Here is a 21,883-nt window from a genome sequence, read left to right as displayed (position 1 = left end):
AGTGTCGAAGGACGGGGAGATGCGGGCGGGTGCTGTGCCCCCATCCGTGGTTGCAACCCACTCTCCACTCTCGGGAGGTGGCCAGACCCAGAGGCTGACCGAGCACTGCACCTGGAGTGCGGGCCCCAGTCACCCGGCCACCCAGACTGCCGAGTGTCCTGTGGTTCAGGCAGCTCCAGGACACCGTGGAGCCCGCAGGTCCGATGACGATAGGGACTGGACGGGTTTCCTGCCAGCCACAGACAGAGGCAGACTGATGCACATGGACTGGGCAGTGGGGGCCCCTCACCACATAAGACCCCGGGATTCTGCATGATTTGAGGGCTGGGCAGAGTGAAAGCCTCAGGAAACATGGAGATCTCCTAACTCCAGCCTGGCACGATAGGGGCTGGAGTCAGACATGGGTTGATTGGAAGAAAATTTTGAAATGAAGCTTCTCGCATACCCAGAGTCATCCTGCTACCAGAGGGAGAGCCGGCTCAAGCTGGAGGGTGGGCCCGAGGCAGAGGAGGAGAGAGGGCAGTCGTGTTCCAGGCTGAGGGCAGAGCATGTGCAAATGACTTGAGGGAGAAAGAGCTAAGGAGTGGGAGGACCTGAGGAGGAGAGGGGCCCGGAGGAGCAGGGGGGCTGGAGGGGAACGAGGTGACCAGCCACAGGAGGCCAGCTGAAGAGACAGGACTTTGTCGTACAGGCAATGGGGAAACAGGGAGGGGGTGCAGAGGGTGAGAGGCTCACGTTTGGCTTTCTGAAGGATCACTTGGTGCAGACTGGAGGGAGGCCATGAAGGGCAGGATCACACACTAGACCAGGTACAGCCAGAGGAATGGGGCGTGGAAGTGCGGTCCCAGTGTGGACTGAGAGAGGAGAATGGATCTGAGAGCTATTTAGTAGGTAGTCCTGAAGTGCTCAGGCTCCCTGATTAGGCACTTGGGGGAGTGGGTTGTGACATACAGAGGCAGTGAGAACCTGGGAAAGGGTAGAGAAAGTGAACCCCACCCTCAATTTCTGTGGTGCCTCAGGGAAGGTTCTTGCCTTTAGGACCTGCATTTTGAAGGAGGAAAGTGATTACTGTTTCTCTGAATTTAAGGAAAAGAAGGTGAGGATGAGTGTGGAGACAGATACATTTATAGATATGAGAGTGGAGAGTTTATTTTTCCTATGAAGTAGGAAATAAAGCCATTTCTGTAGCATAGTAGCTTGACTGTGGAGAAGTCTTGGATTATTTGCCTTGAGGAGTGGAAAAGGAAAGATGGGTACCATGAATTTACAGCAGCAGTAATATATATGCCCATTTGTGTAATTTTTTTTCCTAGCAGCTCTCAGCAGCCTGGCATATTAAAGAAAGCAGCTGGATGGGTTTCTTTATTTGTTTCTTTACATGTAAGGTGGGTTTCTGGTAGGCAGCATACAATGGAGTCTTGTTTTTTTTTTAATCCACTCTAACAGTCTGTGACTTTTAAGTGGTGTGTTTAGCTCATTTACATTTTAATGTGATTATTGATATAGTTGAGTTTAAATCTACCATCTTTCTCTTTGTTTTCTATTTGTTCCATCTGTTCTGTATTCTATTTTCCCTCTTTTTCTGCCTTCTTTTGGATTCTTTTTTTGATTCCATTTTATATCCATTTGATTGTTGTCATACCTTTTCTATTTATATATGTTATAAACTACATATTACATTGTTATTTTTTATGTAAACAGCCACATTATCTTTTAAAGATATTTAAATAAGAAAACATCTTTTATATTTATCCATGTAATTACTCTTTCCAGTGGTCTTCAATCCTTTATGTAGAAGTAGATTTCCATTTGAGATAATTTCCTTTATTTCCTGTATCATGGGGATGAATTCTTTCAACTTTTGTATGTTTGAAAATTTCTTTCTTTTTATTTTTTCTTTGGAAAGTGTTTTTTTTTTTTTCCTGCATATAGAATTGTAGGTTGATGGCTTTGAAGTTTGATCCAGTGTGCTGTTGTTCTACTATCTTCTGGCTTTAATGTGTCTGAAAATATGTTTGCTGTAATCCTTATCTTTCTCTGCACACAAAGAGTCTTTTCTCTGGCTGCTTGTAATGTTCTCTCTTTGTCATTGGTTTTAAGCAGTTTGATTATGATACACCTTGGTATACAATTTTCTTCATGCTTCTTGTGCTTCTTGGATATGTGGGTTTATAATTTCTACCCAGTTTGAAAAATTTTGGCCATTCTTTCATCAACTATTTCTTCTGTTCCCTTCTCCCCCACTTTGGGGAGACTTCAACAATTTGTTCATGATCTGTCCATTTTTTTCTGAGTCACTTCCAATTGATTGATTTTCTCCTCATTATGTGTCATATTTTCCTGATTTTTTGTATGCTTGGTAATTTTATTTGCTTTTTATTTTAGAATATTACAGGGGTACAAATGATTTGTTTACTTAAATTAACTTTGCACCACCCAAATCAGAGCTATAAGCATGCCTATCCCCCAAACAATGCACACTGCACCCATTAGGTGTGAATTTACCCATCTCCTCCTCACCCCTCCCATCTGCCTGACACCCTATGAATGTTACTTCCATATGTGTACATTAGTACCAATTTAATGGTGAGTACATGTGGTGTTTGTTTTTCCATTCATGTGATACTTCACTTAGAATAATGGGCTCCAGCTCCATCCAGGATAATACAAGAGGTAGTTCACCATTTTTTAAAATGACTGAGTAGTACTCCATGGTATACATACATCACATTTTATTAATCCACTCATGTATTGGTGGGCACTTGGGTTGATTCCACATCTTTGCAATTGTGACTTGTGCTGCTACAAACATTTGAGTACAGGTGTCTTATTTATAGAATGTCCTTTTTCCTGTGAGAAAATACCAGTAGTGGGATTGCTGGGTCAAATGATAGTTCTACTTTTAGTTCTTTGAGGTATCTCTATACTACTTTTCATAGAGGTGCTACCAATAATAGTTTGCAGCCCCACCAGCATTATATGAGTGCTCCTATCTCTCTGCATCCATGCCAACATTTGTTGTTTTGGGACTTTTTGATAAAGGCCATTCTTACTGGAGATAGGTAATATCTCATTGCAGTTTTGATTTGCATTTCCCTGATGATTAGAGACGTTGAGCATTTTTTCATATGTTTTTTGGCCATTAGTCTATTTTCTGTTAAAAAATTTCTGTTCATGTCCTTGGCCCACTTTTTTTTTTTTTTTTTTTTTTTAGAGACGGGGTCTCGCTATGTTGCCCAGGCTGGAGTGCAGTGGCTATTCACAGGCACGATCCCACTACTGATCAGCACGGGAGTTTTGACCTGCTCTGTTTCCGACCTGGGCCGGTTCACCCCTCCTTAGGCAACCTGGTGGTCCCCCGCTCCCGGGAGGTCACCATATTGATGCCGAACTTAGTGCGGACACCCTATCGGCATAGCGCACTACAGCCCAGAACTCCTGGGCTCAAGCGATCCTCCCATCTCAGCCTCCCGAGTAGCTGGGACTACAGGCGCGCGCCACCGCGTCCGGCCCTTGGCCCACTTTTTAATGGGGTTGTTTAATTTTTTTCTTGTTGGTTGTCCTGAGTTCTATATAGATGCTACTTATCAGGCCTTCATCTGATGTAGAGCATGCAAATATTTTATCCCATTCTGTAGGTTGTCTGTTCACTCTGATTCTTTCCTTAGTTGTGCAGAAGCTTTTAAACTTGATCAACTCTCATTTGTTTATTGATTTTTTTTGATGCTCTGATTGGTTTTGGGGTCTTCTTCATAAATTCTTTGCCTAGGCTGATGGTTTCATGACTTAGGTTTAAGTCTGTTATCCACTGTGAGTTCATTTTTGTGAGAGATGAGAGGTACAGATTGAAGTACAGAGGTACAGTTTCAGTCTTCTACATGTGGCTATCCAATTTTCCAAGCACCATTTATTAAATAAGGTTTATTTTCTCCAGTGTATGTTTTTGTTTGATTTGTCAAATATCAGGTGGCAATATGAGGATGGTTTTATATCTGGGTTTTCAGTCTTTTTCCATTGATCTATGTCTCTGTTCTTGTGCCTATGCTATGCTGTTTTGGTTACTATAGCCTTGTAGTATAGATTGAAGTTTGATAAATTTATGCCTCTCAATTTGTTCTTTTTGCTTAAGGTTGCTTTTGGTATATGGGGTCTTCTCTGGTTCTATACAAAACATAGAATTATTTTTTCTAGATTTGCAAAAAGTGATGTTGGTATTTTAATAGGGATTGCATTGAATCTGTAGATCACTTTGAGTACTATAGACATTTTAGCAGCATTGATTCTGCAAATCCATGAACATGGTATGGTTTTCTGTCTGTTTATGTCCTTTGCTATTTCCTTCCTTTGTAGTCCAGGTAGAGGTCTTTCATCTCCTTAAATATATTCCTAGGTATTCTCTTTGTTGCTATTGTGCAAGATATTGAGTCTTTGATTTGGTTCTCAGCTTGACTGTTTTTGGTGTATATGAATGCTACTGATTTGTGTTCATTGATTTTGTAACCAGACTTTGCTGAATTTATTTATCAATTATAGTAGTCTTTTGGTAGAATCTTTGGGTTTTTTAGATATTAGATCATATTGTCAGCAAATAGCAATAGTTTGACCTCCTCTGCCCCCATTTGGATACACTTGATTTCCTTCTCTTGTCTGATTGCTCTGTCTAGAACTTCCAGCACTATGTTGAATAGAAGTGGTGAGAGAGGGTAACCTTGTCTGGTTCCAGTTCTAAGTGGGAATGCTTTCAATTTTTCCCCATTTAGTATGATGCTGGCTGTGGGTTTGTCATGTATGGCTTTTGTCATTTTGAGGTAAGTTCCATCTATGCCTTTACTGTTAAGTGGTCTTATCATAAAAGAGTGCTGAATTTTTTTTAATGCATTTCCTGTATCTATTGAGAGAGTCATATAGCCTTTGTTTTTACTTCTATTTATGTGTTGAATTACATTTATAGATATGCACATGTTAAACCATCCCTGCATTCCTGGGATGAAGCCCACTTAGTTGTGAGGGATTATTTTTTTGATGAGCAGGTAAATTTGGTTTGCTAGGATTTTATTGAGAAGTTTTGCATCTATATTCATAAAGGATATTGGTCTGTAGTTTTCTTTTTTGTTGAGTCCTTTCTTAGCTTTGGTATCAGCTGATGTTTGCTTCATAAAACGTGTTGGGGAAGATTCCTTCCTTCTTAATGTTGTGGATAATTACTGTGGGATAGGTACCACTTCCTCTTTGTAGGGCTGGTAAAATTCAAGTGTGAAACCATCTGGTCTAGGACTTTTTTTATTGCTGCTTCAATTTTGTACTTGATATTGGTCTGTTCAGGGATTCTATTTCTTCCTGATTGAGCCTAGAGAGGCTGTGTGTTTCTAAAAATGTGTGCATTTTCTCCACATTTTCAAGTTTATGTGTATAGAGATTTATATAGTATTCAGAGATGATATTTTGTATTTCCATGGTATTGGTTGTAATTTCTCTTTTTTCATTCCTAATTGAGCTTATTAGAGTCCTTTGTTTTTTCCTGATTCTTGTTAATCTAGTGAGAGATCTGTCAATTTTGTTTATCTTTTCATAGAACTAACATTTGGTTTCCTTAATCTTCTGTATAGTTCTTTTGTTATTGATTTCATTTAGTTCTGCTCTTATCTTGGTTATTTCTTTCCTTCTGCTGGATTTGGAATTGGTTTGCTCATCTTTTTTCAGTTATTTGAGATGATACATTAGATTGTTAATTTATGATCTTTCTATCTTTTGGATGCCTACGCATTTATGGTTATGAATTTTCCTCTCAGTACTGCTTTAGTTGTATCCCACAGATTTTGATAATTTGTGTCCCCTTTATGATTTAGTTCAAAGAATCTTTGATTTCTATCTTAATTTCCTCCTTGATCTATCATTCAGCAGTAGCTTGTTTTAGTTTCCATGAGTTTGTGTAGAGATGAATGTTTCTGTTGGAGTTGAATTCTAATTTTATTCCACTGTGGTCTGAGAAGATGCATGGTAAAATTTCCTTTTTTTTTTTTTTTTTTTTAGTTTGATGAGGCATGTTTTGTGGCCTAGGATGTGATCAATTGTAGAGAATGTCCCATGAACCGATGAAAAGAACGTATATTCAGTGGAGTGTGGATAGAATGTTCTGTAAGTGTCTGTTAGGCCCATTTGTTCTAGTTCTGTTTAAGTCCATTGTTTCTTTGTTTATTTTCTGTTTGGAGGATCTGTCTAGTTCTGTTAGAGGGATGTTGAAGTCCCTGGCTATTCTGGTGGTGTTGTTTATTATTTTGTTTAGATCAAGTAGGGTTTAATTTATGAATCTGGGCACATCTGTGTCAAATGCATATATATTTAGAATTGTTATGTCTTCTTGTTAAATTGTTCCTTTTACCATTACATGATGACCATCTTTGTCTTTCATTACTCTTGTTGATTTGAAGACCATGTTATCTGATATGAGAACTGCTACATCAGTTTTCTTTTACATTCCATTTGCATGGAATATTGTTTACCATCGCTTGACCCTGAGTCTGAATGCATCCTTGTGGGTTATATGTGTTACCTGGGGACAGCAGATATTTGGCTTATATATTTTTAATCCATTGAACCAGCCTATGTCCCTTCAGTGGGGGAGTTTAAGCCATTTGCATTTATTGAAGGAACTGATAGGTAGGGTGGATTTCTGTTCATCCTGCTGTGTAGAACTTTGTTGCTTTGTTTTCTCTCTGTGAGCTATTGTGGTATCTTGCCTTTGACCTTTAGCTTTTGGATGATTTTACCTATGTGGGTACTTATTGTGCTGGTCCATTATAATGCAGTTCTGAATACTTCCTGCAGGGCAGGTCTTGTCTTGACAAACTCCCTAGGGTTTGCTTATATGAGAAAATCTTTATTTTTCCCTCATATATGAACATTTTGCAGGATACGAAATTCTAGCCTGGCTATTGTTCTTTTTGAGAAGACTGAGAATGAGGCCCCAATCTGCAGTTAGTCTGATGGGTTTTCCTTTGTAAGTTACTTCCTGCTTTCACTTTATGGATTGTAGAAGCATCTCTTTTTTATTTTGGCCCGTCTGATGACTATGGGTCATGGTGTTTGCCTCATTGTGATGAATCTCCCAGGAGTCCTATGGCCTACTTGTACCTGGATATCTAGATTTCCAGCAAGCCCAGGAAAGTTTTCCTCAATTATTCCCTCAACTAGGTTTCTAACCGTTTGTGGCTTTTTCTTCTTCACTCTCAGGGATGCATATGATTCTTATCTTAGGCCTCTTTACATAATTCCATATTTCTTATAGGCTTTGCTTGTTCCTCCTATTTCTCTGCTCTATCTCTGTGACTTGTTTATTTGAAAGGTGTCTTCAAGCTCTGAGATTCTTTCTTCTGCCTGATCTAACCTATTCTTAAAACTTTCTACTGTGTTTTATAATTCCTTGAATGAATTTTTTATTTCCAGAGGCTCTGTTTGATTTTTATTTAATAATTCAATTTCTTTCATGATTTTTCATTCATTTCCTGCATTGTTTTTATGGTTTCTTTGTGCTGTGCTTCCATTTTATCTTGAATTTCATTGAGCTTCCTTATAACCCATGTTCAAAATTCTTCATCTGTCATTTCAGTATTCTGCATTTGGTTGGGATCCATTGCTAGAGAGCTGGTATTCCCTTTTAGGGGTGTCCTTTCACTCTGACTCTTCATACTTTTGGAGTTCTATCATTGATTCACTCTCAGCTGGAGCAGCTGTTGCTTCTTACTTTTGGATTTTCTTTTGTTTAGATAATGACATGCCCACTTTAGTCTCTGAGCCAGTTGGTGGTGGTTGTGGGTGAGAATTGACTACACCTTATATGATGAGTAAGTAAATGCAGTACAAGGGTGTGCAAATTGTCCTCCCTGTCAGTGGGTGGTGCTTGCTGGAAGGAACAAGTTTCAGTGTTGTTTTTGGGTCCTGTCACCTGCCTGGTAATTTTGGACTGGATGCCAGACATTGTGATTTTTACTTTCTTGGGTGCTAGATACTTTTGTATTCCTATACATATTCTTGAGTTTTGTTCTTTGGTGCAGTCAAGTTAGTTGGAAACAGTTTGATCTTTCAATTGTTAGGCAGGACCATAGCTGTACTTAGCCTAGAGATTTTGCCCTACTTACTGAGTTAAAACCCTCTGGGTTCTCTGTTCAATGGAAACAGGAACTATTCTGGCCTGTGTGAATTCTAAATATTCTTCCTTCTAGTCTTTTTGGGTGGTTCTTTCTTTGGCCTCAGGTAATTTCCTTCCATACTCATCCTAATTAGTACTTAGCTCAAGACTTGAGGGAGACACTCTGAAGATATGTAGAATTCCTTCTCTCTGCAGGTCTCTCATCCTCAATGCTCTTCCTTACAAATCTTAGCCACTTTGGCCTTTTTGAGCCCTGAGCTCCATCGCCTCAAGTGAGGGAGACCACTGGGCCCCACTTGCAGTCTCCCTTGTTGCAAACATGGTCTGTTTGCAGGTCATTCTCTCCAGGTCATAAGCTGAGAGGTCCCCTAATTTGTTTCCTGTTTCTTGCAGAGCAATGTCCTTCATTGCCTGATGTCTGGTATCCTGCATGCCATTTTTAAAAATGCAGTTTTCCAGTTTTTTAGATGTTTCACGTAGGAGGGTAAATCTGGGCTTTGATACCCTAGACTGGGATTGAAAGTCCAAGAGAGACTTCTCTAAAGATGACCATTTGTAGGGTGGATATGATGGAACTTTAGGGTGTCATGGCATTGAGGGTGTTGATAAAATGTGGTTGAAGTGATACATTATGGGGCTTGGGTTGTTTTGGGGAGAAGGTAAGAAGGGGGTAGCATGGACTAGAGGTTTTCATAAATTCAAAGAACACAGATAAAGGAATAAGAGAGAAAGCTAGCAGTTGAAGAGGTTGGGGTCAGAATTAGGCATGTTTATTAACCACTTCGGTACGAGCATCGACCGTAGTCGATAGCCACAGAAGAACGTGCACAGCGACTTTAGCCGACAGCTGTGATATGAAGGCACACAGTCGAGCATTGACTTTAGCGTTAATAATAAAACCTGACTTTTCTAATTTTTCATTTATCAAAATAAAATTGTGACATTTAAAAATAATTTAATAAAAGCATATATGTATGTTACTGATTCTGATTTACAAGTAAAGCTGCCTGTAAAGTAAAACAAGCTTTCAGTGCTTTGAAGCTTTCCTCATCACACAAGAGCAAAACGGATTTGTTGTCAATGCACAGCACAAACTATCATGTGGACTATGAATGCTGGCTGTAGGCAAGGTTTTGCAGCCGGTGAGTGCCATACTGAAGTGGTTAAAGGCTAGATGCAGTGGCTTATGCCTGTAATCCCAGAATTTTGGGAGGCCAAGTGGGGTGGATCACTCAAGGCTAGGAGTTCAAGACCAGCCTGGGCATAGTGGTGCACACCTGTAGTCCCATCTACTTGGAGGCTGAGGTGGCAGGATTGCTTGAGCCCAGGAATTTGAGGCTGCAGTGAGCTATGATCACGCCATTACTACTCTAACCTGGGAGACAGAATGAGACCCTGTCTTTAACAAAGGAAAAAAAAACAAAAGAAAAGAAAAGAAGAAAAGATTTCAGAGGTGAGGCAGTGGCAGCTCAAGGTGACAAGGTGACAAACTACAGGGTGTAGCCATCAGCTCAAGTGTAGTATAAAGGGTGGTTGTTGAAGTTGAGGAAATATTTGGGATGTGGAAGAATGAATTCTCTCTGCTTCAGAGTGTTTCAGAGAGGGACATTTCCTTGGGATTTGGGAAAGAGAGCCTTATCTTAATCAAGGCTGGGTTAATCAAGTTTGTTTATAACAAAATAAGATTTCCTTAAGGCATACTGCAAATGGCTGGGAGTTTTGTCAGCAGTAGAAGCTGGCAGGACAGGGAGGGCAGTATGAGAGGCCTCGCAGGACAGGCCAAACCCTCCAGGGATGAGACTCCCCCTCCCCCAGCTGACTGGCCTGCACACGCTGAGGTGCAGGCTAATGCGGGAGGTCAGTAGCTGCGTGGCAGGTGACAGCCAACCTCCCAGATGGCTTCATGATCCTCCTGTCCTGGTACTTGTGCCCTTATGTAGTCCCCTCCCACGCTGAGTAGGGCTGACTTTGGAAACTACAAGATATTGTGGCAATGACAGAATATGACTTTCAAGGGTCAGCTTCTGCCTTGCTACTTTTTGGATCACTGGGAGAAGCCAGCAGCATGCCATGAGGACAGTGACGCAGTGTGGAGAAGCCACATGGAGAAACTGAGAAACTGAAGCCTCCTGCCACAGCCAGTACTACTTTGCTAGGCATGTGAGCCACCTTAGAAATGTAGTCCCAGCCTGTCAAGCTCTCAGGTGGCTGCAGTCCCGAACCAATATTGTCATGGCCATCTCAGGAGTGACCTTCAGGCCAGAGTCATCCGGCTAATCCACGCCTGAATTTCTTACCCATAGAAACTGTGTGAGGTAATAAACGTCTGTTGTTGTTTTAAGCATCTAAATTTTGGGGTGATCTGTTGTTCAGCAGTAGGTGACTAATGCACATTTTGGCACCTGGATCTAGGCTGCCTCAACAAAACATGAAGATACAGGTGTGAGTGTGGAGCCTGTGAGCAAAGGCTGGAAGGACCCCGAGGAGAGGGCTGGGGGCAGCTCCTGCCTTGTCCCCGATCTGCCGGTTCCCCTGGGGGCACAGGGCGGCAGCTGGGCCATAGCTGCTCCACCTCCCGAGGGTAAAGACAGCACAGCTGCTGCCCCACATCTCCTCTGCGCCCTGCGCCACGTGAGCGCTGAGGCCCGCCCTACCGGGGCACCCAGAAGCTGGAGCTCTGGAAATGCAGGGCGGCCCAGCCAGGCTAGCACGCCATTAACGCGAAAGCGCTGTCAAACGCTGTTCCGGCGTCGCCTTTCAGAAGGACCCCGTCAGGGGCAGGGGCAGGGGCAGGACCTTTGGCTTTCACGGCGTCAGAAGCATCGCAGTGTCTGGGAGGTTCAGGACGCCACGAGGGAGGCGTGCAGAGCACTGGGAGGAGGCAGGGAGGACTCTTAGCCTAAGGGTGGGCTTCTGTTGTTTGTGAGGGACGGAGACTTCCGCTGTGCACTGGAAGTTGCAGATCTCAAGCATGCTGCAAGGCCTCTTGGGAAATCAGAAAAAGCCACAAAATGTCCCTTGTTTATCATTATCTTGTTTATCATTATTTCGGCTAAGAAGTGAAACAGTGAAGGAAAGATAAAAATCCAAGAGATTCACAAGTCTAGTGAGATGAGGGTTTGATAACGTAGGGATTGACTAGAAATGGGTAGTGTCATTAGACTCACAAGCCTCGGGCTACTTCAGTGCCACGCTAAGATGACTTCTCTTTTCACCCAGGCCAGGGGACGGAGCCCGGGGCCCCAACATCAGAGCAGAGAGCCCGGGCTCATCATGCCCCCAGCCAGGCCCAGCTCGCCCACAGAGCGAGCAGTGTCCGCGTGCGTTTGTCCCAGTTCCCAGGTCCTGGAGGAATCACTCCGATGAGCTACGGACAAACCGGCAGCTCCCAGCCCCTGGGAGCTTATTGCAGAGAACGGGGTGTGTGGCGAGGGTGGCCCCCCAGGAGGGGCCTGAGTGAGGCGTCCAGCGCAGGCTCGGAGACCTGCCTGAGCGAAGACAGAGCCCTGCCACCTTAACAGTGGCCTGGGGACGCCTGTACCAACCAGGGCGTGAGGATTGCTCAGAGTACAGAAAAGTCGTGGAGGCCTACGGTGCAGATGTCCACTTCAGCCCTCTTGGTGACGGCCTCCACTCCTGTCATCCGTGGTCACTAAGGTCCCCAGAGCAGGCAGGAATAATGCCCTCAAGCCCCTCCACTTTCCGCAGTGGGTGGTGGGGCCGGTGTCCCTGTGTCAGCATGTGGGCCTTACCCCTCCTCCCGCTGGAACCAGGGTGCGGGGTGATGCTGGGCTGTCCCTCCCCCTCCCAGGGCTCTGCGGGTATTCGGCACCCATTAGCTGGTATGACTTTGGAAAGTCATTTAGTCTGTTCTAAGCTGAGTTTCTTCACTGGTCAGGCGGGTGCCTAACTGCACCCGGAGGGGAACCTGCTAGCACGTGGGAAAGTGCCTCGTACTGTGTCTGGCACAGAACTGGGGTTCATTAAGGTTCCCCTCCGTTAGCTCTTGGTGACATTCAACGTGGCCAGCATGGTTTAAATGTAGCTGTGAGCCACGGCCCACCTGCCTTCTGCCTTAGAGGGACAGCCCGGCGCGGCGCGGCTGCCCTGCACGGTCTTTCTCCACCAAGTGATCTTTCCCTCCGGCAGGAGCTCTCTGTCCTGCTACGTACATGCACTCTGATTCTCCAACCCCTGAAAACTGTTCTCTCAGCAAGTTCTGGGCTTGAATGAGGCATGGAGAAGACAGACATCATGCCCCCTGGACTGCAGTGAGACAGGGCGAGGAGCTGCTCCTAGTCAGCAAGTCCCTGCGGCGGCGCTCGCCCGGCCATCCTACCGGCCAGATCCGCGGCGAGCGGCGCTCGCGGGTGCTTCCCGGGCACCAGGGCAGGCGACTGAGCTCTCAGTGACAAGAGTTCTCTCTCGAAAAGCCCATCAGTACCTGCTCCAGGCAAACACCCTGGCTGCGCTCTCGCCGCCGTGGTCTGGCGGGCGGGCGCGGCCGCTACACCTGCGTGCTGGGACACCAGGAACACGCCACGACTGCGCACTGGTCACCGTTTATTGAGTTGCGAATTCACACAAGGTAACATCGTACAGTAAATCTTTTCCAGGGCTTGATAAAAATGATTGTCACTCACTGTGCTTCACAAAAATTTCTTTTAATGAATAAATAATTTGACGAAATCAAAAATATTTACAATATAAACAAATGGAAAAGCTTTGGATCCATGAATCTGGTCACTGAATTTTGCATTTTTTAACTGAGTCCTTCCAAGCTTTTCCTTTAGAAACAATACAAATCCGACAGGAACGACTCGTATAATGTATCTCTGTTCAATACACATCATCTGTTAGTCCTGGAAAGCTACAGAAGCATATATTATGCAACATGTTAAAATAAAAATATTACCTAAAATAATATATTATCATAATGCCAGGGAGCATTCTCCACGGAACAAAACATACACTCAGCTGTGACAATAACAAAGGATCACAGGCCACAAAATAATTCCCCAACGTACAAATTCCTTCATAAGAATATAATTGTGCTCTTCGATTTCCCGGACGTCTACGCTGCTGTAACAAGCCGGCGGGGGGAGCAGTCTCTGGCGACTGTGTGCTGCGCGTGCTTCTGCCGGGCAGCGGCATGGCTGGGATTGGGCAGTGCAAGCAGTTCTGGAAACACTTTCTTGGGCTCTTAAAAAGAGCCAATTATGCAAAGCAAACAAGCATATCGAGAAGTCTTCCTCTCTTCCGCACGAGTGCCATGGAGCGCCTCGGCTCTGCGGCGTGGCAGGGCGTCTGGGGCCGCTGCGCCATCAGCCAGAATTCAAGTATTCCAGGGCCACCTCGTAGCAGAACTTGTACTGATCCTGCGGACAGAAGCAAGGGAGGCGTCAGCTCCGTAACATCTCGACGCTCTTTCTATTAAAGCAACTATGGTAGATGAGGGTCTGAATTGGAAGGAATCAAACTGGCAAGGGTTTGAATTAGAAATGACTCAGAACGTCCCGGCTCTGCACCCCAATGTGTGTGGATGCACCCCCGAAAGCCTGACGAAAGGGATTCTGAAATCTATGCTTTTCTGGACAACTGGAACTTCTGTTTGTCCACATACATTCACCTGCCTTTGTGACGGGCCCTCACAAGGCCCTCAGCGAGGCTTCACTCACGGCCCGCTTTCCCTTTGAATTTCAGTCTGCAGGGTTTCCTCAATTTCACGAGAGTTTAGTAAGCACCTCTTGAGTGCCAAGCCCCTTGTCCTGGTCCCTGATTTTGAGAAGTCCATGACCCAGTGAGGAGGAGGAGACAGGGAACCCGATGACAACCCACGAGGCGGAATGGTCCCCCCCATGTGTGGGCTCTCTCCGTGCAGGACAGAGCAGTTCTGTCCAGGGAGGATGGCAGCAGGGAGGAGGTAGACAGAACCTTCCCTGGGGGAGAGAACTGTGCGTGGAGCTGGGGCAGGTGACTAATGCCTTGGTTTGTCCCAGCCAGTCCCGGCTTCTGCCAGTTGTCCTGGCATAATTATTAGTAACATCCTCTTTCACTCTCAAGACGGTCCTGGTTTGGGTGATAAAGTATGTGGCCACCCTAGCTGGGTTAAAACAGGCATTCCAGGTAGAGACAGCAGGACAAAGAAAGGTGGAGGCGGGGAACTGTTCAAAATCCTCTGGAACCACAGACCAGTTCTGAATCAGGCAGCGAATGCTTTTTCTGGAGTACAGCTTTCTCTGGTCATGGAGCTTAGCCTGAGCAAGCCCCGCCTGAGGCCCTGGCCTGGGTGTGGTCTGGGCGGCAGAGGAGGACGTTTGCACCTGCACGTCTGCAGTGTGCTGATGGGACCAAGCAGAGCAACAGGGAACTTGAGCCCAGCCCTGGACAGGCCTCAGCAACTGTAAGGCTCTTCCTCACTTCAGGAGGAGATGAGCTTTTAAAACACGTGCACTAGGTCTCGCTACCTATCACAGTGGCCACGACCAACGAAATGTACTTTTTGGTTTGGGTTTTGACAAATTAGTTGAAAATACATTTCTTTTTTTTTTTTTTTATGTGCCTCCTAATTTGTCACTGACATTTCCTTTTCTTCACCTATATTTTGTTCTCTAAATACTCTAGGTAGTACAAGCTGTTGAGTTGAAGACAAGTTTATCCCTCTTTGTATAACATGCCCGTCTCCAGCACAGAACCCCACATGTACTCAAGAGTCAAATGCCGGCTGCATGTATAAGTGATGGCAAACCTCGGGTTCAGCAGCACTCTACTCAACTCAGTAAATGTTTAAGGCTGGAGACTGGGAATTTTAAGACAGTCCTTTGGGAGCTTACAGTCTAGAGGTGAAGACCAAACAGACCATTTCAATACACTGAAGGTGCCACAGGATTGAGTCAGGAGCAGTAACACCCACTAGGAAAGCTGAGACAGACAGACAGACAGACAGACAGACAGACAGACAGACAGACAGACAGTAATAAGGGTCAGTGAGGCTGTGCAGAAACTGGAAGCCTCATGCTCATGGGGATGGATGGAAAATGGCGGAGCCACTTTGGAAAACAGTCTGGCAGATCCTCAAAAGGGTAAACACAGGATTGCCATATGACCTAGCAATTCTACTACTAAGTACATACCCAGTAAAACTGAAAACAGATGCCTACACAAAAAGGTGTACAGAAATGTTCACGGTGCATTATTTATAACAGCCAAAAAGAATAAACAACTCACATATCTATGGATTGCCCTGGATAAACAAAACATAGTCTAGCCATAAAATGGGAGAGTATCTGGCTATGAAAAGGAATGACATGCTAATACATGCTACAACATGAATGAAGTTGAAGCATGAATCAATTTGCTGAGTGAAAGACGGCAGATTTTAAAAGTCACATGTTGTATGATTCCACCTACATGAAATGTACAGGACACACGAACTTACAACGAGCAAGAGTGGATGAATGGTGGCCAGGGGCTGAAGAACGGGGAACAGGGAGTGGCTGCTTAACAGGTCTGGGGACCCTGTTGGGGCGATGGGAATCTGATAAATTTAGATCGAGACAATCGTTACGTAAGTCTTTGAACGTACTGAAAACCACTGAATTGCATACTTGAAAAGGGGAAATTTTATAGTATGTGAATTATATCTCAATAAAACTGTTATTTAAAAAATCACTAGTAGAAAAATACTGCTCATTCCATCTGTGAATCCTACCTTTAGTGTCAATCAGGAGCTCAGGGGGGGCTGGGACCGGGCAGATCTGACACGTGAAACAGGATCCACGTGTTCTTGGCCGCATTTGCTTCCTGCGGGGTCGTGGTCTGAGGGCTGCACACCAACCCCGGGTCCTGTTAACCAGCCCCGAGAGATGGGCTCCAGTTCCCCGCCGGTCAGGTCACATTCACGGTTCCCTCCCAGCTTTGCCAATCTAGAATTCTGTGATTTGGGGAACTGGTTGGCCTTATTCGTTTAACTATCTCATCCAGCAAATAACAAGCACTCTACCAAGTCCCTGCCAGCCCACTCTTTCCCTACGCAAGGACAGGCCAGTGTAGAAGTGGCTTTTAACTCTTGAACTAAAAAAAACTATATACTTTCCCTAGACAGACTTATATTTCTTATGCATATTCTAGTATTTATTATTTCAGGATTTGATACTTTTATCTTCAGAATATTTAAAACAAATCATTTGAATTTCAAGATTCTAAAAGGCCCTGCTGTCAGATGAGCAGGCCGACACACTGGCCACGAAGCACTCCAATCATTTCTCTTGCTTTGTGAATCAGAGGGACTAAGTTTTTCTTTTCATGGAAATAAAAGAGATCCAATTCCTTGTGGAATAAAAATGATTTGTGCAAACCTAATTGTGCAATTAATTTCAGTGACTACGAACATGCTACTAACATATCCACACGCATCCAGTGGGAAGTGTGGCCGCTGGCCTCAGGCCACTGCACAGACTGGAAACTCAGGCGGGATTTTCGGCTTTGCTGCCACGGAGCTGCTGCCTCGGCGGCACCAAAGCTGCCCTGTGTCTCAGGACGACTGTAATTTTCAAAATGGATTCTCCCTCTTCCACCGTATCCCTCACAAGCAAGCTGCCAATCCCCAGAGATTCTGTGATGACGGGTTTCTGAATCAGAAAAATAAGGGGAAGGAGAAGGATGACTGAAAATTGCCATGTCCCCTCCCCCAGCACCTGGGTAAATGCCTGAAATCTTCCTACACTGGAAACTGAGTACACTTGATCACCGGGTACAGGCCTGTCTTCTGCAGTTTCCTCTCGCGGCTCACTTGCTTTTGAACAGTGTAATTAAGCCACATGAGCCCTCCTGTGCTTCAGGGAAAAAAAGAGTTTGATGCCTTGGTCCCAAACTCTCCCAATCTGGGCCACATTAGCTGGCGGGGGCGGGGTGGGGCCCAGCCTGTCCCTGTCACAACCTTCTGCAGGACCGTAACCAGGGCTATGTGCTGCTCCTCTCTGCCCGACACTGTCCCCTCTCTGGCACGTGCCTCTTGTCCCTACGAATCAGGAGGAAAGTGAGTCCTGAAGAGGACTCACCGTAGAGGTTACATGTTGAAAGACCCCGGCCGGCCAGGGAGGGGCCACAGGCTGGCACACGGCGGCCCGAGGGAGCCTCCCCGCAGACTGGGCCCCGCACGCCCGAGAAGATTCAAAGAGAATAGCTACGCGCTGACCTGGGCCAAAGCGGCCCGCCCCGAAGCACCTGCTTTTTGAAACTAAGACAAGTCTGGCAATTTCGGCTGGATCCTGTGCTGACAGATCCTTAGGCTGGAAAAATCCTCTTGCTGACGCCCAGCCGGGGGGCAAGGTGACCCACGTACTACTCACTGTGGGGGGATCCCTCGGTCCTGCGTTCCCCCGGCCCGCGACAGGTGGCCAGCTACTCTGCGCCAGGGAGACCCATACTTCCACATCGCCACTCGGCGGGCCAGCTGCGTGTCTTGACAGCGCCGGAACAGTCATTACTTTCATCCATGCCTTTAAACAACTGTGTAGAGCTTTCTTCGCCCCCACGCCCACTCCCTGTTTAGACCCCGCCACACACAGCCACAGCCTTGCCTGGGCTGGAAAGAGCAGCAAGGGGCAGCTCGGCTGGGACGCGGTCCGGCTGCAGAGAAACGTCCCGTCACTCAGCGCGTGTTTGCGGGACCCCCCTGGGAGCGCTGGTGCTGAGGGTGGGAGGCAGGTGGGTGCCTGGGCACCCCGCAAGGACAGAAGAGCCAGGAGGTGGGGGTGGGGCACTAACAGCTGTCACTCCAAACCTTCCCGGAGAGCACAGGGACACTGACCGTGGAGGATTCCAGGCGCCTGGGGCAGGGCCGGCAGGGGCTGCTCGGGGACCTGAGCTCACGTGATTCCTCAGCACGTGCACGCACGGGCCGTCTGTTTTGTAAACAGAAAGGCCCTGTAGGCATCTAGAGCCAGTCTGCTTTTTTGTTTTGGGTGTTAGTTTTAAAAAAACAGCAGCTTTGTTGAGATATGATTTGTAGACCATAAAACCGACCCTTTAAAAGGCTGTAGTTATTAAATAAAATTCATGGGAGACTACTGTTTTGGACAGAGCTCCCACACTAGCCCCAACAGACCAGGCGGAAGCAGAAGGGCGTCGCTGCCAGGTGCCACGCCATCCGCCTGAACTGTAAAATGGGAAGTTCTCCAAAAAATAGGAGAAGCACGGCAACCGACCAGAAGGGGTCAGTTTACCTGAGCCAGGTCGGTAAGGAAGTCCCCTCTGCCTTAACCCTATATTGGAAGTCACTTTGAAACAACCAGTCTGCTTTTTGTCCCGTTTCTTCTTCTTCCAACCTTTTCTGCCTATAAAGCCAAACTCTTCTGCTCAGCTCATTGAACACCCATTCTGTTTTATAGAATGAGTTGCTGCCTGATTCTGGGATCGTGAATAAAAGCCAATTAGATCTTTAAATTTGTTGTAATTTTGTCTTTCGACACAGCTCAGTGGTTTTCAGTGTATTTACAGAGTTGTACACAATCTAAGTTTAGAACATTCCCATTGCCGCGAAGAGGAACCCCGTGGCTATCAGCAGGCACTGCCGCCCGCCCTCAGCATCCACTACTCTACCTCGCCTCTACGGATGTGCCTGTTCTGCACCATTCATATGCGTGGAATCGTATGTGTGGCCTTTGTGACTTAATATTCTCATCCCCAGTTTAGTGACAGGAAGACTGAGGTTCACAGAGGACTTATGTCTTGCACGCCCAGTGAGTCACAAGCTCCGGGAGGCAGAGGCCGTGCCCACTGCACCCCGCCCGGTGCTGGACGCGGAACAGAGGCTGAGGAACACATATGGAATGGAATGGAGAGGCCAGTGGATCATGCCAGTGACATGTTAAGTAGGTAAAATGTTACTCTCTCAGCAGCTGAGACCACCGTTTCTCTTAGGTGGGAAATGGTCTTTGCCTGAGAAACCGGCACCGAATTAAGTGGGCTCTGGGGGAGGCTGAGACGCCTGAGGACGCGTGTGCTCACAGAAGTGTGTTTTGCTCCTGAGAGAGAGGACACAGAGGAGGGAGTCAGCGTCGTGGGAAGCAGGGGGAGGTGGCCAAAGGCCTGAGCAACTGCCCCAGGGAGGTGGCCAAAGGGCACTGATGATGGCGGTGCTGATGCTGCTCCAAGCGTGCCGCGGGGTGTAGGTGTGCCCTGCGTGGGCCCAGGATTCGGGTGGCGGTGGTGTTGGCGGGTGCAGGGGACGGCATGACTTTTAGGTCTGGGGGTCCATGGAGCAGACTCAGGAGTCAAAACCGTGAGTTCCAAGGCCACAGGAAGCCTGAGGAGCCCTGGACTTCCGCACTGTGGATTTGGGCCAATCTTACTTGGACTGCAAGAACCAGGAGGCCCCAGTGGGCATGCAGCTCAAAAGCAGAGGGTTATTTAAAGTGTGTATTTATTTGCCTGCACAGGTGGCTTTGCCAGACCTGCCGAGGGCATTTGGGCAAAGGATGACGCCAGGTGTTCACTTCCTGGGCGCGGCCCTGGGCTGGTGGAGGGGACTCTTCCCCAGTTTCCAACACCTCCCAGGGTCGCTATGTTTCTCCAGGCAAGACTTGTCTCCAAAGCCCGTTTCTCTGTTAAGACTGAGCTCTGGAGGCTTCAAAGCCGAATGAGGAAGGCAGAGGTGGGGCTGCGGTGGGGAGCAGCCACTCTCTGGCAACCGGGATCGCTTCAAAGGCGCCCAGGCCCGGGGGACGCCTGTGACCTGACCCGGCAAGTAGTGGGATCCAGACTGCGCCATCCTTGTCCACCCTCTGGGGACCCGGCTCTCTGATGGGGACTTGAGGCTGGCTTAGCAGCTGGGCTAAGAAAGGAGTCAGGAAAAAGCACAGCTGCCCCTGCTGGGTACAAAGACTCTAGTCTTGGGTTATAAATTATCTTGCCTCCTGGCAATCTGCGGGCTTGTCTCCAGAGTCCCTAAAACAAAAAATGTAACGAATAAATCTTTAGGGCCTCTGGATCTCCCTGGAGAGGTCCCTGCTTCAAAATGAATGGATGAATTTTCAAACTTGGAAGCCATTTAGAAAAAATCAGAGCTGCAAAGGGACATGGCGAAAGATGCGACATGTCTCTGCGTCTCCCCACTGCAGCGGGAGGGGACAGCGGTAGCGTTTTCATGTTCTGCACAGGAGGGGCTGCTGGGCGATTCAGCCTCCTATGTGACGTGTGAGGACTCCCAGCGAGGCCCAGGCCCGGACACGTGCCCCAGGCTGCCCGCCACACGCTCACCAGCTTTGGAAGACGCAGCTAAGAAGACTGCGCACCCTGCTCTTTCCAGCTGCTAGTACGACACGCTGTGCTGAGGACACACTCCTGTCTCAGACGGCCTGTTATGCCCAGTAAAACTGTTCCAGACTTTATCACCCTGACCTAAGTTAATTAATTCCCTCAGCAAACATGCACATGTATGAACACCAACTAAATAGGAAATGTACTCACAGGCAAAAATAAACCACAAGAGCTGTTCAACTCTGGAAGCCACAAACTCACTGAAAAGAGCACTGTGACATTTTTTCCTCTGGTCATCAGGTATTATCTGTTACCATGACAGATTTATCAGACAGTTTTCTCAATAAACTGCAAAAACTTTCCTACACATTTCTCAGCCACTGACCTTATCCTACAACTGCCGGTGACTTTTGGGGGTCTGGGCGTCCAGGGATCTCGTTTTCTCCACTAGAATTTCATACCACCATGGAAACGCCAAGTCATTACAGAACGGCAGGCTGGGGCCACATGCTCCCTCCCAGTCCAGCCACCTACGCTTCCATTCATTTCATGAAAAATCACCCCTGTCCTGCAGTCTGCACCACTGATTTGGAAAAAACCCCATTGTTCCTGCCCATAAAAATTGGTGAGTGATGGAAGCTGTAGCCAGAGCCATTAGAGGAAAGGCCTGGAAGGGTCTCTCTCTAATGATCTTCTTAATGCAGGCTGCAGCAACTGCAAAATGACATTTTCTATCAAGGGCAGCTTTGCCCAAATACCCACCAAGGTTCAGAGGCTGCACATCCGTCCCTAAAACAGTGAAGTCAAACACCACATGAAGCCACAGTCAGAGTGCTTTAATTTATGTATTTGTTTCCGTCCTCTGCTGGGCCGAACGCAGGCTGTCACCGCTGGCTACGTAACTACCCCTTTCTCAACAGCCCCCATCCCAGAAGACGGGGATGCTGTGGTGGTGGAACGCTTCACCGTTCAGGTGGGGTTCCAGGAAGGGAGTTTAGTGAACCCGCACACAGAACATGCCCGCAGCCGTGCAGCCTCCGCAGGGACCGGTACTACGCCAGGCGCACTAGGAGCCCTCTGGCGGTCACCGAAGGCAGGCGCCCTGCAGACCCCGTGCTCTCAGTCACTGCCGCTCTCCCCTTTGCCATTTCCAAAGTGCTTTCCCACATCTCTGCATACTGGGCCACCTCCATAAGCTCATATTATCCCTAGTTTACAAAGCCAGACCCCAAGGGAGTTAAGGGACTTGCCTAAGGACACTTACATGGCAAAGCTAACATGCCTGAGGTTCTCTCTAACTAGAATTAGTTGCAGAGCTGAGACTGGAATCTGGTTTTCACAGGCTTCCTGTAGGTAGGGAAGAGAAGGCAGGAGTGTGGGGAGCACAGTGCTTTTTGCTCCTCCAATGTGCTAATGCTAACGTTGATAGCTCTGAGCGCATGCGCCTGGCCATGTGGGTGTTCTTTTGTCAAACTC

The 21,883-nt window shown here is 46.8% G+C and overlaps 1 protein-coding gene across 6 annotated transcripts in view; it reads right to left on the bottom strand.

The window, feature by feature from the left end:
* Positions 1 to 12,696: 12,696 nt before the first annotated feature.
* Positions 12,697 to 21,883, bottom strand: part of PTPRM (protein tyrosine phosphatase receptor type M) — a 790,604-nt gene continuing 781,417 nt past the window's right edge. For all 6 annotated transcript variants that reach the window (XM_012745929.2, XM_012745922.2, XM_012745925.2 and 3 more), the window contains one exon: positions 12,697 to 13,524. In XM_012745929.2, the coding sequence (XP_012601383.1) occupies positions 13,471 to 13,524 (54 nt within the window). In that variant the 3' untranslated portion in view covers positions 12,697 to 13,470. The remainder of the gene's footprint in view (positions 13,525 to 21,883) is intronic.

The sequence above is a fragment of the Microcebus murinus genome, chromosome 17 (assembly GCF_040939455.1).
Source record: "Microcebus murinus isolate Inina chromosome 17, M.murinus_Inina_mat1.0, whole genome shotgun sequence".
In the NCBI taxonomy this organism is placed as follows: domain Eukaryota; kingdom Metazoa; phylum Chordata; class Mammalia; order Primates; family Cheirogaleidae; genus Microcebus; species Microcebus murinus.
Note: the sequence above shows the minus strand (reverse complement) of the source record. Positions and strands in the feature narration are given on the sequence as shown.